The 17,274-nt window shown below is 36.4% G+C and overlaps 1 protein-coding gene across 2 annotated transcripts in view; it reads left to right on the top strand.

Moving 5' to 3' along the window:
- CERT1 (ceramide transporter 1) overlaps positions 1-17,274 on the top strand; it is a 76,836-nt gene that overhangs the window by 30,740 nt on the left and 28,822 nt on the right. For both annotated transcript variants that reach the window (XM_065739800.1, XM_065739801.1), the window contains exons 4-6: positions 13,321-13,428; positions 14,603-14,741; positions 15,697-15,780. In XM_065739800.1, the coding sequence (XP_065595872.1) occupies positions 13,321-13,428; positions 14,603-14,741; positions 15,697-15,780 (331 nt within the window). The remainder of the gene's footprint in view (positions 1-13,320; positions 13,429-14,602; positions 14,742-15,696; positions 15,781-17,274) is intronic.

Below are 17,274 nucleotides of genomic sequence, written 5' to 3'. Positions count from 1 at the left end.
TTACATATTTTAATATTTTACTTTTTTTATTAGTCTCACCCAAACTCATTGCTCACCTTTTTTCTTTTTTTGAGGATCTTAGAAATGTTAAGCAGAATGTAGAATTATTCTGTGGGTCTTGTAGACTATCCTGTTTTGCAACAGTATGATTATTTTTTAAATAATTGAGGCTGAGCCAGTAAATACTATTCATTTCTAAATCTGTAGATTGCTACTTGTGGCTTATTTGTGTGAGCATAACTAAGTAATTTAACTTAACATTTTTTCCTCCAGTTTTTGCTGCTGTTCTTTCACCTTATGTTTTTTTGAACTCCATTGTCTTGGATTTTGGTTTCATTCCAGAAACAAATATTTGTGCTGCTTGGGTACAGTTCAGTTCCTTAAGCAATTACTCTTGTTAATCTAATATTTTGTTATTCTTGTTAGTCTTTTCTAACACAGTGAGAATAGTGGCTGTCTGAGTGAGGAAAGACTACATCACTTAGCAGTATCATGCTCAGTTTGCATGCTATTCTTATGGGAGCATGTTACCAGAAGCTGTGTACATATATGGACTTAAGGTTATCTTAAATATTTGTGTCCATTAAAACTGTGATCACTGTCAGTCATATGTTCCTAAATAAAGATTTCTCCTTCATCTTGTTGGAGCATTAACTCATAGTCTTCATAATCATAATAGGGGTCTTGAACTCTCCTTTCAAACTCTTGCCCCCAAAAAGCAGTGAACTTAGTTGAGAACTTACTTTACTCCTATTATTCCTTTGAATTAGCTAAACACATGAATTGACTGAAGATTCATGTCTATAATAAAGATTAGACTACAGCAAGATAACTTTGAACCAGGGTGGTCTGAGGTGCCTGGAGGAGTATTCAAAGAGTGCCTGAAAAGTAACAGGCCAGGATGCATATTAGCAAAGCATTGCCTCATGAGTGCAATGCCGAGTGAAAGAAAACATTTCAAAAGTACTAACATAATATCAAATAGCAGTAAAAGCTGTAACACTGCTGCTGAGCTGTTAAGATTGTCAGTCAATGTTTCTGTAATGTTACTTGATGTATGGTGATGTACATGATTAAAATAAGTGTGGTGCACAGTCTTAATGCCTCAGGTGACAAGAACAAAAGAAGGCTACTGCACCAACCATGCAGTTTGTCATGCAGTAAATAACCACACTCATACCTATAAACAAGATTTCTCCTGCTAAACAGGGGTGCTATTGGTTTATTTTGTAACAACAGCTGTAGTAAATTAAACTGTACTTTGATAGTGCATACTTTCATTTCATAGAAATCAGAGGAATGCCAGTGCCTGTAACTAGCAGAATGGCAAGTAGTACTGTGATCTGGAGCTCTCTGTGGCAGCAGCAGAACTTTTCCGTATGGCCTCCCTGAAAATATTGTTCACTGAGAGACCTATGTCAAACCTGACTCTGGTAGATGCCCCTTCAAATCAAAGCAAGTGCTTGTCTTGGTACTAGAATAGAAAGTAGAGACTGGAATATAGAAGTAGTGAATAAGAAACAGTTAAAGTTGACGTTTGGACAAATAAATCTGCTTACTGTTTGCTCAGAATCATTACTCATCAGCTCAGACAACAGTGTGTTCAACGGTGTGTTAACAGTTTAACAGAAAAGTCTTAGATGCTCTATATGCTTTTGTCTACCAAATTCAGGTGTTTTTTTCATTCTAAGAAGACTTTATAAGGAATCTTTCCAGTGAACAGGGGAGTTCCATTAAAACAAAGCTCAAGTTGATGTTAACAGTCACACCCTAGCCTAGGGTATAGGTCAGTACCTCAGCCACATGGGTGGGATGTTCAAGTTGCAGTGAGTATATATTTATGAACAGTCAGCAGAGGGAACTTCAAATCAGTTTATCTCTGACCTTTTTGCTTCTTTTGTCTCCCTCTTTCCCTTTTGACCCTTCCAAAAATAAAAAAATAAGAAAAATTGAGGGAATAGAAAGTTGACAGAGCTAACAATTTTAAAAACCTAGAAGAGACTTTTATTATTCTTTTAGAAACAATGACAAGACTTGGCATCTTCTGCTTGTATAAATTCATTGTCCACTTAGCCCTAATTGGAAGCTTTTAAGGTAATTCTTCTGATATGTTTGACATTGTTGAAGAATAAAAGAAGATCTGTTTCTGTGGGAACAGATAATGCTTGAAAATATGCATTTGCTCCCTATAGTGTCATTTAGATGAATGGACTTTCTTTATTGGAATCAGAATTCTGGTACTGTGGATGTAGCTATTAAAAGTGGGGGAGGAAGAGGTGCTTTAAATACTAGGAGCAAAATACGAATGTCACATACATCAACTGATATGAGTACAGGTTTAACAGTATGTTGATGCTTGGGCAGGAAGGAGATTGCAGAGGTGTCCATCCTGCTTTCTTTTTCCCTCATGGTCTGAAATAACTCAGGAGAATTTGGTGATTATCTCAAGTTGCTGGTTTTACTAAGAGTATAGCCAATATTGATAAGCTGATAGACACTACTTGTCCTGATACACATTATGATACTGAAAGTGAAACTTGTTATAGGGAAAACATGCTTTTAGAGAAAGATTTACTGCTAAAACTTAGTAGGAATTACAAAACTTTTTCTTTAAAATTGAAACTAATATACTTTTTTTCAAGGAGGAAAATCAATCTTGCGTATTTCTTCCAGATTCCATTATTTTAGCACTGGTATCAGCAGGAGCTCTTAAATGACAAGCAATGTCATTTGTATTCACGTTTCTAAATTTGCAAAGTGCACTTACTGCTGGTATTGTGTATTTCCTGAAAGAAGGCTTTAGTGGAAAGTGAATCAGCAGTTTCAGTTGACTACATAAGCACATGCTGCAGTAAGCTTAAATGTTGTCAGTTATGGACTGTTGAAACTTCCCTTTTACAAAAGGTAAAAAAAAAAAATAGTTCTTTGCCTTTTTTTATATGCTTTTGCCACCCTCGGGTCTGTGTGCCAGCAGTAGCTGTAAGTTGCAGTTTTATCAATAAATACTTGCAGTTGAATTTCCTTAAAGCTTGTCTGAAGCTTTCCGTTAATTCCGGATTCACTCATTTGATTAATGTAAATAAAACAGACTGTTTCATTTTGACCAACCCATCTTTGTGTGTTCCAGTTATGTTTCATAACAGGCACTTTGGCTTTAAGAGTAGATGCTGTAATTCTCAGAAAAATACTTCCTTGTAGGGTGGAGGCTTGGATGTGTAACAGAACTTGCTCTGGGCAGAAGGTGGGACTAGACATCCCCTGCAATCTGTTTGTCTGATTCTGTGATAAATCCACATTTCTTATGTAGCAGTTAAATCAGTCTTCCTTGTTCGTGTTATTTCACGTTGAAAGGAATAACCATTCCTGTTTCAAAATATTTTTTTAATAAACAGTAAGATTTTACAGATTTACAGTTTGTAGATTTTCAGGTTTCTTAAATTAAGGATGTGGTTTAACTATGTCTCCTTTTTCTTTTTCTTGCACTGTTCTAAGGTATAGTGTCTTCTTATTTCCATTCTTCATTATTCCTACCCCTAAATACACTGAACTGAGATTAAGCTGGAAATATGTATATCATGCAGTATGTAGTGTTTGGTAGGTTTAAGGAAACAGTAGGTAAACTTACCTGTTTTAAATGTAAAAAAAAGTGCAAAGGTAAACAACAGCCAATTGGGGTACATTTACTGTAATCCAGTCAAACTATGCATAGGACTTAAGGTTTGTACAGTTGTATCGAATTGATCTTTAGAGACTTATTTCGCTAGTAGTTGCTCTGTTTCTTGAGGAGCAGTCACCATGGTTCCTTCTAAGCTAATTTCCTTAACTTTCATCAACAGCTGGCAAGGCTAGTCATAGGTAGCTTCTGTTCCTGGAGTATCCATGTGAATAGACAGGTGTTTTTCTGCGCACCTTGCTTCCTTATGTGTTTGGGTTCGGTCACATGAAAAGGAAGTCTGCAGTGTGTGACCTGAGGCTGCAATTAGAAACAAACTAACGTGTCATCTGACTGAAAAGGCTTGCTGCCAGACATATTGATCGGTAGTGCTTCACTACAAAACATTTGAAAAGTCTTTTCTGCTATGATACACAGGCAGTCTGCAAAGTTTTTTTTTCTACTGCCTTAGAATATGGCCCTATTTGAGTTGAGAACACTGTAGCTCTACTTTTCTGCCATTTCTGTGTCTAGTATGTTTAATTGTTCCTGAACCATCCAGACTAGTTTGATGATCCTGCGGCAGCATGCATTCTGTCACTGCTGTGTAGAATGGACAACCAATTGTAGTGCAGTTAAGGCACACGTTCTTGCAGAAAGTGCTCCAGTGGCTTTACATGGAGCATGATGATGCTGTAATGAATTTAGACAGTTAAATCACCACAAGGAGGCTGAGTCATGACAGGCTACTAACTGCTCATTTTTGTCAGCAATACACTGTTCTCTAGCTGATGTTTACTGTGGGCAGATTTTTATTTTGGTATTCAGCAATGTACTGGCATCTGTTCTTGTCTTGTTCAAATATTTTTACCCCTGTGGAAGACAATAAGTACAAAAATGGCGCACACAGCTTAATGCACAGCCTAACAATGGCCAACAGTATTACAACCCTAAATTAAATGAGTCATAATGTTTACTTTCTAAGTCCTGAGCATTTCAGTAAATAAATCCTTTGGTTTGCTTTCTTCCTCATGCATTAAAAGTAGCCTTTTATAAGCTGTTATTCCAGCAGTTCCCAGGGTTTTCTGCAAGGGCAGGGTAGGTCTGCTTATTATGGTGACCTGTGCTGTACTTGAAGTTGTGCTTCTTAATGTCAGCACAGAGGATGTTGGCTTGCAGCAAGTAAAAGCATTTTCTTACACAAATAGTGTGTGGAGTACTTTTACATTGGCAGGTTAAGTTTTATTTAGTATTTTTACTGATACATGTACTAACATTGCACGTAAAGTCTGATGACATTTTAAACTATCAAATACTAGAATTCTGGAACTTCATTTGCTTAAAACAGTCTTATAAACAGCCCAAAGCCTGCTTAAGTTTTTGTTACTGATAGAGTAAACAAGTTATTACAAATGAGGTATCTCTGTATCAGTACTGCATGACCTATTATGGGTTTGGAAGGATTTAACCAGCACTGTTTCTTTTGTTGCTTTTCAAAGTTCATATACATACGAGAAAAACTAGTTTGGTGAGAACCTACTTACAACATACACCGTACAATGAACACAACCTTTGCATGTCCTTACTTAGGATATGAAGCTCATTCTCACAGTGAGCTCGTTTGACAACTGCAGACTAATGATAGAGCAGCTGAATGTGAATCTCTTCTACTTGGTCTTGGGTCCTTGAGGCAGAGCTGTACCGTTTTCTGTGTGTCATATATTAAGTGACATACTAATTGTAAAGTTATTCTAAGACTCTGTGCTAATAGTTATATGAAGTTTTAAGAAATTTGTGTTTAAATGTAGTGCCAAAGTGCTTAATTTTGGTACTAATAACTTTGGAGAAGAGAATCTTAAGTGGAAATTAAGGATTTCAGGATAATTTCATTAATCTTTCAAAATGCTATGTGCAACTTTTCATGTATTGTCATTCTTCTAGCGGTAGACCTCATTGTTTCTTTCAGACTGTGCAGAAAACTTTGTAGCAATGTGTTTCAAGTGTAATTATAAAGGCTAAAGGTAGAAGTGCTCTGTTTTTAATTGTCTGCCAAGAAGGGAAGGCTTGTATGCGCAGGGACTGAAGCAGAAACAGGGTAAGGGTTACTGTTGGATTTTGACCAATAGTAACCTTTAGACTTATGTTTGCTTTTCTCTAGTTCCCTCTAGTGGTTACAAAGGATATTGACTTGAGGAGACTAACCTGTCTGTTTTTCAAACACATATACCATAAATAAACTCATCTTGAAGTATTATGAGGTGTATGGGAACAATTTGTCCAGTCTGGCTTGTTAAATGGAGATTGTTGTGATATTTTGTAGCTGGAATGCTTACTCTCATACCCTTCAGTTTGGTGGTGGATGGCTTTTGGGGATGGACTTTTGTCCTTGTAGATATTCAAGCATGACCGTTACCTGAAACTGAATCATTCAGAGAATCTGAAATAATCTAAATTTGATTATAAAGTATTAAGGGCCTTAAAAAATTGTGTGTTGACACACTATGTGAATGTTCTGCTTTTCTATATCTGAGGTTAGTTTAGGCGGTATGTCTAAATGTTGGAAGTGCTAAAGATGAATGATCACCTTAGCATTTTGTCTTATATCAGACTTGGTTCTGGCCCACAGGCTAATATTAGAATGACAGAGCCAAGAAATTCTAGTCTCTGTAAACCAATTCATGTTTTCCTTTAACTTCTTAAAATGTCAGTACATCCATTGTGTACTGGTAAAACCAATCAATGAATAAATCATTTGATTTGCTTTCTTCCTGGTGTACTAGAAGCAGCCTTCTGTAAGCTTATTATCTTAAGATTTTACAAATGTTTCTTACAAACTGTTTTCTTCTTATGTAGAACTCTTCTTTTTTTAAAATGTAGTTAATTTTTTAGAACTTTATCATTACTACTTCTTAATCATCTGAAATATTTGTATGTATAAAATCTGACAGTTGCTGCCTAGTTAGAACTCAGGAATCTTTATTCTGGAAAATTGATTAATGATTGGAAATGTGAAAAAAAGTGTGAAATCTGCGTGAAAAAAAATTTCTGGAGAAGACTGGGCTTTGTTTCTAAACGAACAGTAATTTGACACAAATAAATTGTTTTTATACAGCTTCAGCCCTGCCTGGACAACTTCGGGAATCTGAAGTTATGTCAGGAACATAAGGAACAGATGCGTGTCCCAGGGAGTCCTCCACTTTCTAAAACCTTCCTTTATGCAAGTCTGTAATTAGTGAAGTAGACCTTCTTTGGTATTTGGAGAGTTGTGAGGGAAGTGAATATTGAGATCTGAGTACTACAGCAAAAAGAAAATGGGAAGAATAAGGAACAGGTTTTGAAAAACAAGGAAAAAGACTGGATTTGTTGGTTTAAGGATGCAAAACCATCTCTCCCTTAAAAATTATTTTTCCCACCATTTCCCAAATGACTGGTAACACTGCAGTTCAAACTGAGTATGTTATTTTAGCTTGTTAGTTGTTTTAGTTGTTAATAGCATCTCTTTGAGTGTAAGACTGATTCTTCTTGAATCCTCTTTTAGACTTAATATAGACTTTACAGTCTTTGCCAATCCTTTAAGTGCTTGCTACTTTTTACGTGCTGTAGAGTATGACAAGCATGTAGTAGAGATTTCTGTTCTGATGTCTAGTTGAATTAGAAATGAGTAGAAGGAAAAACAAATCTTATCGCGTGTGGCATTGGCAAGTTAACAGTTAACTGAAGTAGGTGAATAACAGAATAAATGTTATTTGTGCTTTTCCAGAAATATCTAATAGCGTATCTGCTTACTGACTAGTGTGATGAGCTATACGCATATTTATAAGTTTGTTCTATATTTCTGTAAAGCTTGTTGAGATGTCTGTAGATCCTGTCAGGACAGTGTGTAGCTGAGTTCTCACCTATCAGTACTGGCTGGGTTACTCCAAGCTATGTCCCAGCAGAGATGTCCCCTGTTTGGCAGAGAGAAAGCTGCATTTTAAAATCTTAAAGCAAGTCCAGAGTTGTTCTTCAGCATACTGGGGACGTAAAGCAGAGTGTCAGTGCTTTTTGAGGCTGTGTTTAACAGCAGAACAGAGATTGCTTTTTCTTGTTTAGCTCTACAAATCTTGTCTGTTTCCTTACAACCCAGATTCACAAGAGAGGCAGATGTAATCCTTGCCCTTTCTTCTTATAACGTGATGGCCAAGTGTACAATGTGATTTAGTTTTACTTCTAAGTCAGCAAACAAAGGGAAGCAGTTATTATCAGCTTGGTCTTTGACACTGTGCTCAGGAAGGTCATGCTTTTCCTCATGGTTCCTAAATCTGAGAAGCAAAATCTTGAAGGCTTTTTGTTGTTAGCACTCTTTGTAGACTCCATGATTTGGTCTCCTAAGCATCCTGCCTGTTCTTATCTGTTTGGATCACCTGTTCCTCTCGGTTAATCTGGTCTGGAATCTCAGCATTTAAAGCTACTGAGTAGTATTTAGTGAATCGTCTTTGTGTGCAAAATAACAGTCAAGAAACGCTGTGGAAAAACACTATACATCTATGTAATTAAACATGGGTATGAACTACATGGATAAAGACTTCTCAAAGTCAAGTTATTTGCCTCTGATTGCCAGTTCCTCAGTCTTATTTTAAAATCTGCAATAGTTTGTGGTTCCAGGGCTTATTAATCTCTGCACCACTCTAGCTTTTGCAGCTATTGAAGTTGCTCATCATTTGTATGGTGGCTTTTGTATGGTGGCTTTGTATGGTGGCTTTTCAAAATATACAGTTTGAGAAGTAATGACCCAAAAGATCTTATTAATTAGACAAAGCAATGGGTATAGCAGTTACCATAATCATAATGCTGCACTATTGCTATAGTGTCTGTTCTCATAACTTTGTTATGCTTATTCTCTGACTCAGAATTTCAATTGGTCTTGGGCATGTAATATGCTTTTTCACAGCAGAATTGCAGTGTTGATCAGTGTTAGCAGCAGAAAAGTCTAGATTTCTTTTCCCATTTTTGCACTTGCAAAGAAAGTTCATGTTGGAGCATTTTCAGCTTTTTGCCCTTTTAATAGTCTACTGTACTGTGCTCAGGAGGGCTGTAAGCTGCTGTGACCTGGATTGTGACATTCCTGTCTTTGCCTTCCTGCTGCCTAATAGTCATCTGGCTTTCAAAATCCTAGACTTCCATTGCTAGAGCCTGTAGGACAATTGATAAAGCAGACCTACATATGTGTGTTAATTGCTATTTTAGCTTCAGCACTCAGAAACGCATCCCAAAGTGCCTTCAATTCCTATGTACTCTTTTCTTGGGTCATGTTAGCAATATCATTTCTTTCTTCAAGTACATGCTGAAATACTCAGCCTGAAAATCACTCCTGGATTATGCATGTCGGACAGAAAATCTGTTCTGTTTAGTCTGTGCCAAGTCCTTCATAGTACCTTTTAGCTCTTTCACATTTCTCTTATTTTCTTGGAGTCTTTTCCATTTTTTTGTTTTAGTTACTGTGGCTTTATCTTTTTAATGTTTGAGTGGTATATTTTTTTCAGAAATACTGCAGAAAACATGATTACAGTTGCTATATCCTAATGTCTGTTTCATCACCTCCTAGGGTGAGTCTTATGTCTTAGAGGGAGGAGCTGCTTGCGTTATGTAAAATATTAAATAATTTATGGTGCTAGCTGAAAATAACTGCCTTTGTGGACAAACATAGGTTGAAGCACTTGACACGCACTAAAAAAGGCATAATCAAAAGAATTCTGGAAGACATGGGACAATAATTTGCTTTATTTGATCCTTAAGTGGAGGAGCTTTTCTGCGAGTCTGTGCTTTATTGTGGAGGATTACTGACCCACTTTAGGAAATCCTTAACTTGCGGATCAGTGTGAGCTATAATTGAAATCTGCAATATGATTCTGTGAATACTTGAACAATTTTACCAAAAGCAGCTTTTCTGATGCACTGCCTTGTTACTGATAACAGCTCCTGCTCCGGTAAAGAATCACATGAAGCCGTGGTTAATGTGACTCTTTCCTCTCACCCTTCATAATGAAAAAACATTTTGAAAGGATTACTGGATTTCATGCAGCATCTTAAAAAGCTGAAGCCGTTGCAGTGTACTAACAAATGCCAGTTTTAATGCGTCTAAATCTATGATGCATGCATGGAATTTCAAAGAACTGCATCTGTATACTGGGCATGGTAATTTAGCCTTAGTGCTTGATGCTATGAATCAGTACTACTTCTGAGAGTTATTTTTGTTTTCAAGCAGAGACTGTTAGTACTATCATATGGACTCTACTTGCTTTTCCAATTTTTTACTCTGGGAAATTAAAAAATTTGTAAACAGAAGAAGCTTGTGTCAAGATTCCTCTTCTCAATGTAATTGAGTATTTCTGCAGTGAATAGTTAATGATGTTCTGCTTTGCAAGACATAAATGCGACAGTGACCTGCTCTCGTTTAGATGTTGCCGTAGTAGAATGGTGGGGCTTTGCATGGTGCATTCTTCCATTGTTTGTGTTAATCTGCTTGCATGTGCCTGCTGTGAGCTGGATGACTTGTTTCTGCATCAGTGATAAAGCAATACTTATTTTCTCTTTTCTTCTAATGAATAAGTATTCTTAGTCTTGATTTTTTTTTCCTCTTTGATTATTAAAACATAATCAAACATTCGAGCTTTGTGAATGCCATCTGTAAATGCAGATGCTTCGCATTCATGTTGTGCTGTTCAGTGTGTTTGCTTCTTGGTTGCAAAGAGTTAAAACTCTCTAAATGCTTTTTCATGTAGTATCTTAGAGTTGGCATGATTTGCAAGCTTATAGGTTGCTGTTAAATTCTGAAACATAAACTGCTTAAACATGAGCACAAATGACTGTCAAATGTACTGCTGAGAAGATACCTTTAAAAAAAATCATGCTTAAACAACAGTATGGATTGGAGTTGTGCTTTTCTTTTTCTATTCAGCTTTTTTGTGAATTAATTCAAATGGGCTTTAACTGTAAGGATAATGTTAGAAGAAAAGAATTTAAGTTAATGTAAGTCACAAGATTTTCTACTTCTGAGGTTTATCTTTTCCTCTAAGCTCTATAGCAGTACTAGCAAAATGGACCTTGATTAAATCTTAAGGTATGGATATTCTAAAATTTCACTTACTAAGCTTAAGTCTCTCATTTTTCCATACATGTGTCTTGCTCACTTGGAGAAGATATTCAGTATTCATCTGTTCTTTATCATTAAAATACCGACTGCAATACACTGGATATTACTAAGTTTTAAAATTAATCTGTTCGTGAAGTCATATCCTGTAGAAACTTTTTCCCTTCTTTCTAACTAGTACAACTTAAATAGAAATTAAATAAGACCCTACTGTCAAACTGGCAGTAGTAAGAACACATTCAGAATCATTTTAATATTTGTAGTGTGTGATTAAGTAAACAGTGAAGCTGACAACAGAACAGTTAATTTTGTTTGGATTTGTGTTTAAAGGAAATGTTAGCAGAAATACTTTATGAGAAACCAAGGTGTTTTCTAACTATAAAATACTGTCTTGAGGTTTATGCTTATTAAACACTTCTGAGGTGAAATAGTAGTATTGTATGCCTAAAGGTCTTAATTGTACTTTTAAATTATTTTCATTCCCTTACCTGCTTTGATTTCACTCCTCAAATCCTTAGAGGGCTCAAACTTTGTTTAAAAAAAAAAAAAAAAAAAAGCCAAAAGCTCTTCCTTGGCTATTTTAAGAAAACTGATCAAAGCTATAGAATTTGGTTGCTTAAAATCCAGAAAATCTGTAAGGTAAAATCTGTAAGCTTTGTACTGTAAGACTAAGTGCGTTGCAATTCAAAATGTGATTCATTATCCCAAATATATTACCAAAAAAAAAAAGCTTACTGCTATATCCAACATGAACGTTCTTAATAAAGCATCTACTGCAATGGATGTTTTAAAGACATGCTTTAAAAAAAGTAGGCAATTCTGAGAAACTGAGCTTTTAGCTGTTTTGTTGCTATACTATTATAGCTATATTTCTAGGACTTTTAGTTACTGTAAAATAGCTTTGAATGCAGGGTTTGTAACATATGACTAAATTATGTTTACATCCTTAAAGTTTGACTTAAGGAAACTGCTTCTTGCATTGTCATTTTACTCTAAGCTATCATTAAACATAAACTTATATGTCAAATAGGTTATAATATTTCTCTAGCTTTTGTAAGTTTCGGCAACGAACTTAAAGACATGCCATATAAAATCTTTCAAATTTACAAATGCCTCCTTTTATGTTGTTGTTGTGTTGTTTAAGTCAATCATTTAATCTTCTTAAAGGCAAGGCTTCTAGATTAGTGATTTCTAGCTACACTTGTATTTCTTGGTCATATTTATTTTTCAACTTCTTTTCTGGTTTTGGTACTCATTCTGTTTTTTGGTTTTTTTTAAGTCTATTCTGTTTCCTCAATTCTTTGTCTTCAGTCTCATTCTTCAGTCAAGCCAGATAGACTCTTTCTTGCTTGTGTTTTTCTGAATAATCTCATAGTCACGTTCATTCAGGTACTGCATTAACTACTCTTCAGCCATACCTTCATTTCCACAAAATGGAATTTCTCTGCTATTGTTCCTTTCTAACTCAAACATTGTCCAGATACTGATGTTTCAAGTAATGCTTGAAAGAATACTTTTTCATTACTCCCCATTTTTAACACTCTGTACGTTCACGTGCTTTATTTATCAGCACTTTCCAAGGCAGCTTCTAAATTTTTCTAGGAACAACTAGAACTTTATTGCCTGTAGTTTCTTGTTACTCATTCTCTATCACAGTCTCCTTTCTCCTTCAGGATTTGTGCTACCTCATTTCTTTTTCCTTCCAAAGATCCTTCACAATGTTATCACTCTGTACTGATCAAATTAATCTGTTAACAGCATTTCAGATATTACTCTGAGCACTTTGTTTCTTTTGTGCATTCTCTCTCCAAGGTTGTTCTGTTTACTTGAATGCACAGAGAAATATTTTTCCTTCAGTTCCTCAATATCTGCGCTTAGTTTTATTTGTAAAGAAATTAATGAAACGTAATATTTTTGTTTTCATGCTATTTAATTCAAAATATAGTCTTTGTTTTTTGTAATATTAAATTATTTAAATCTTACTGTCTTCTTCCTTTTGTTTGTGTTAATTCTTTTTTAATCAATTTCAGTTTAATACAGAGAATATTGCTGAGGAAGTCTGGAACAAGAAAAGTTACTGGCAGTGATTATCTGCTTTTCTGCGATCCGTGCTTATTTTGTTGCTTCTGAAAATTAAAAATCACTGTTTCAGTAACTGGAAAGGTTTACCCGAGGCTGTTTAGTTGCCTTCAGATTGATCTCAACTCTGAGGAATTATTGAATACTGTATGTTCTGTAAATGTGGTGTGAAAACTGCATGACGGAGAGCACATATAGCAAAGTAATTGAAAGTTTCCTTCTTTTGTACCGTTAAATACATGGTTTTTGCACTTTTGATGGATGCATAATAGGTTGTAGGTAGCTGCTTTTTTTCCGAATCATTATGATAACAAAAAATAGATTAAATTGTGCAGGCACACTGCACAATACATGCTGACAAGAAACAAGATTTCTAGGGGAAGTGACTTTAATTGCTTTTATGGCTTCTTCTCATATTGAAAACCTCACTACTATTTTTTGTATGGTTTGTATTTTTTAGACGGAATCTGGCTACGGATCAGAATCAAGTTTACGCCGCCATGGCTCCATGGTGTCTCTTGTTTCTGGAGCAAGTGGATATTCTGCAACATCCACCTCTTCGTTCAAGGTTAGTGAATAATGTTTTCTTAATATGGATATGTAAAAAAGACATTTAACGCATGAGAATAGGATATGTTATGTGAAGACTTGTTCACACAACTGGAGGAAAGAATAGCAACTTTGGTTTACTGCGTAATTCTGTATGTGATGAAGAAAAGATCATACAGGAAACTCTCGCATGCCTCTGAGCAGCTGTCCATTTTAAGTTATACTGTCTTCTGATGGCAAGAAAAATCAAACCTGTAAGGAGGATTTAAACTTTCACAGTGTACTCCTGAGAATACAACTTTCACAGTGTACTCCTGAGAATACAACTTTCACAGTGTACTCCTGAGAATACAACTTTCACAGTGTACTCCTGAGAATACAACTTTCACAGTGTACTCCTGAGAATACAACTTTCACAGTGTACTCCTGAGAATACAACTTTCACAGTGTACTCCTGAGAATACAACTTTCACAGTGTACTCCTGAGAATACAACTTTCACAGTGTACTCCTGAGAATACAACTTTCACAGTGTACTCCTGAGAATACAACTTTCACAGTGTACTCCTGAGAATACAACTTTCACAGTGTACTCCTGAGAATACAACTTTCACAGTGTACTCCTGAGAATACAACTTTCACAGTGTACTCCTGAGAATACAACTTTCACAGTGTACTCCTGAGAATACAAAACTTTCACAGTGTACTCCTGAGAATACAAGGTCTTAAAGGATATGCTGGTCCTGTGACTTAAGAGTTGATCGTTAATACCTATTAACAAATGACTTTTCCAGTCTCTTGTGTATAAAATGTTTAATGCTTCAGTTTGAGTGGGCTATGCTTCTTGAGGGAGCAGAAGAAGAGCACACTAGATCTGACTATTTTCAAGCAAATAGCTGCAAACTTGGGATTAAGCAAAACTGTTACTTTTTTGAATGCTCTATAGTAGCAAGCACAACAGAGAAGAAAAGTTGAGACCAGAGGGGTTAAAAAGAAAAGGAGGAAGGAACACTTGTATTTAGTTTCTTATAATCATGTCCTTTGAACATTTACAGTATTTTATATCTATTGATACCTGAAAGGTCATTGGTGTATATGAAAGACTGTTCTTCAGGGCTCCAGAGATTCTTTTTTTTGTTAAACCATTGCATAGGATTTAGAACCATTTGAAGTGTTTTTCTCTTGTATTTTCAGAAGGGCCATAGCTTACGTGAGAAGCTTGCAGAAATGGAAACGTTTAGAGACATCTTGTGTAGACAAGTTGATACTTTACAGAAATATTTTGACGCCTGTGCAGATGCAGTTTCCAAAGATGAACTCCAGAGGGATAAAGGTAAAATTGTTATTGGGAACACTGACCTCCTTAGAATCTAGATTTCTATATGGTAAGGAGTAGCCGTTCAAATGGTTCTGATAGTGTTTGATGTTATATAAGGAAAAAAGAAATACTGAATTTCTCTTTAGTATGTTAATCAGTCATAGATGTTCCTGCCTAATAATTTTAAAGTATTTGCACTGCAGTAGTTGGATTTTCTTAAACTGCTTAACTTTGCTCTTAACCTGTAGTTAACAACCTGACTGAAGAAAAAATCTTTTGAGCACTTGATGTTATACAACAATACTTTTTCCCTAATGAGATGAAATGAAGTTAATTTACTTCTGTATCTCTTACAGTTATTTTGGAAAACACTTGAGTATATTAGTTTGATAGGAACAATGGTTTTTTACATAAAGGCAAAGGTACTGCCATATTGTATGCTTCAGAGGTGTATTGGCTGAAGGCAGAATACTGTACAACTTGAGTGTGCACTTGAGATACTAGTAGACACAGGTGAGGATATCTGTGTATCTGAACAGTTTTTCTGAGAGCACAGCTTGTTTTCATATTCATTCACATTTCTTGGAGCAATAATATTTATCCTTGGGTTTGTTCTCTTACTATAAGAAGTTCTGAAATTTTTTTTAATGAAAAAATGGTAGATATGAACAATTACTCTTTTTTTGCAATTTTTCAAGTGTAGAAGAACTAAATTGTGGCTCATTGCGTAACCAATTACAAAAGAACCTTCTTCCTTTTGGACACTTACCAAAAATTTTCTAATTATTCCTCATAGTAACACTGTGGCTCCTGATGGGGATTAAAAAAAAAGAAAAGGCAGAAGGATCATGATTGTCAAAAATTTCCACAGCAAAGCAGCACAGGATATGCTCCTAGTATGTTCTTTTCCACTGAAGAACTGAAAAAACTTTTTCTCCTCTAACATGTTATCTTTCTCTCCCCATTTCAGTTGTAGAAGATGATGAAGATGATTTCCCTACAATGCGTTCTGATGGGGATTTTTTACATAACAGTAACAGCAGTAGGGAAAAATGTAAGTATATTAAACTTCACTGAAAATTCACATATTTATACTTCTGTCTGAGAAGAAAGCTGTAGGAATAGTTGTGCAAATTTGTTACAGAAGTCCTTGTTCATTTTAAAATTCAGTCATTAGCTGTTTTTCTTGATTGTCTTGAGTTAATTCACAGAAATATTAGTGGAAGCCTGTCAAGTTGATACTTCCTATAGTAGAAGTGACTTTGAACACAACAAAATTCTGCTGGAGCAGTTGCGTCATTAAAATATTGAGAATTTGTCTTGATACATTGACACTGTCCCCCACAGCATCTTCATGGAGAAGCTGGCTGCCTGTGGTTTGGATGGGCACGTGCTCTGCTGGGTGAAACAGTGGCTGGATGGCTGGGTCCAAAGAGTTGTGGTCAGTGGAGTTAAATCCAGTTGGTGGCCAATCATGAGTGGCATCCCCCAGGGCTCAGTACTGGTCCACTCCTAATTTGACATCTTTATCATTATTTTGGTGAGGGGATTGAGTGCACCCTCAATAAGTTTGCAGATGACTCCAAGCTGGGAGGGAGTGTTGATCTGCAAGAGGGTAGAAAGGTGCTACAGAGGGACCTGGATAGGCTGGATCAATGGGCCAAGATAAACTGTATGAGGCTTCAGTAGGGCCAAGTGTCAGGTTATGCATTTTGGTCACTACAACCCCAGGCTACCCTACAGACTTGGGGAGGAGTGGCTGGAAAGCTGCCTGACAGAAAGGGACCTTGATGTACTGATCATCAGTCAGCTGAATATGAGCCAGCAGTGTGGCCACGAAGGCCAAAAGGCATCCTGGCCTGAATCAGGAATGGTGTGGTGAGTAGGACTAGGGAAGTAGTCTTCCCCCTGCACTGGTGAGGCTCTACCTCAGGTGTTTAGAAGGGACATTGAGTTGCTGGAGCAGGTCCAGAGAAGGGCTACAAAGTTTGTGAAGAGAGAGAATATGCTTTATGATGGGTGACTAAAGGAATTGGGACTGTTCAGTCTGGGAAAGAGGAGGCTGAGGGGAGACCGTATTGCTCTCTTCAAATACCTGAAAGGCAATTGGGAATGGAGTTGGTCTCTTCTCACTGGTGACAGGACAAGGGGAAATACCCTCAAGTTGCACCAGGGGAGGTTTAGGTTGGATATCAGGAAAACCTTCTTTACAGAGAAAGGATTGTTAAGCACTGGAATAGGCTCCCCAGGGAGGTGGTTGAGTCACCATCCCAAAACGTGTTTAAAAATCATCTGGACATGGTGCTCATGGACGTGATGTAGAGGTGGGTTGTTAGAAGTAGGGTAGTATGGTATGGTTGCTGTTGGACTTGATGATCTTGAAGGTCTTCTCCAACCTGAGCAATTCTATGAATTATGATTATCTACTGTAACTCTTATGTCTTTCTTGTGAGTGTTGTCAACATTTTGTTTTTGTGGCTACATTGTGACTTAAGTTGTTGAATCAGTTGTTACTAACTCTCTCCTCATAATTTCACCACTTTTTAAC

The sequence above is a fragment of the Cyrtonyx montezumae genome, unplaced genomic scaffold (genome assembly GCF_038088225.1).
Source record: "Cyrtonyx montezumae isolate F1298 unplaced genomic scaffold, pur_monq_1.0 scaffold_25, whole genome shotgun sequence".
NCBI lineage: Eukaryota > Metazoa > Chordata > Aves > Galliformes > Odontophoridae > Cyrtonyx > Cyrtonyx montezumae.
The sequence above is the reverse complement of the archived record's forward strand: the minus strand, read 5'-3'. Positions and strand labels throughout refer to the sequence as shown.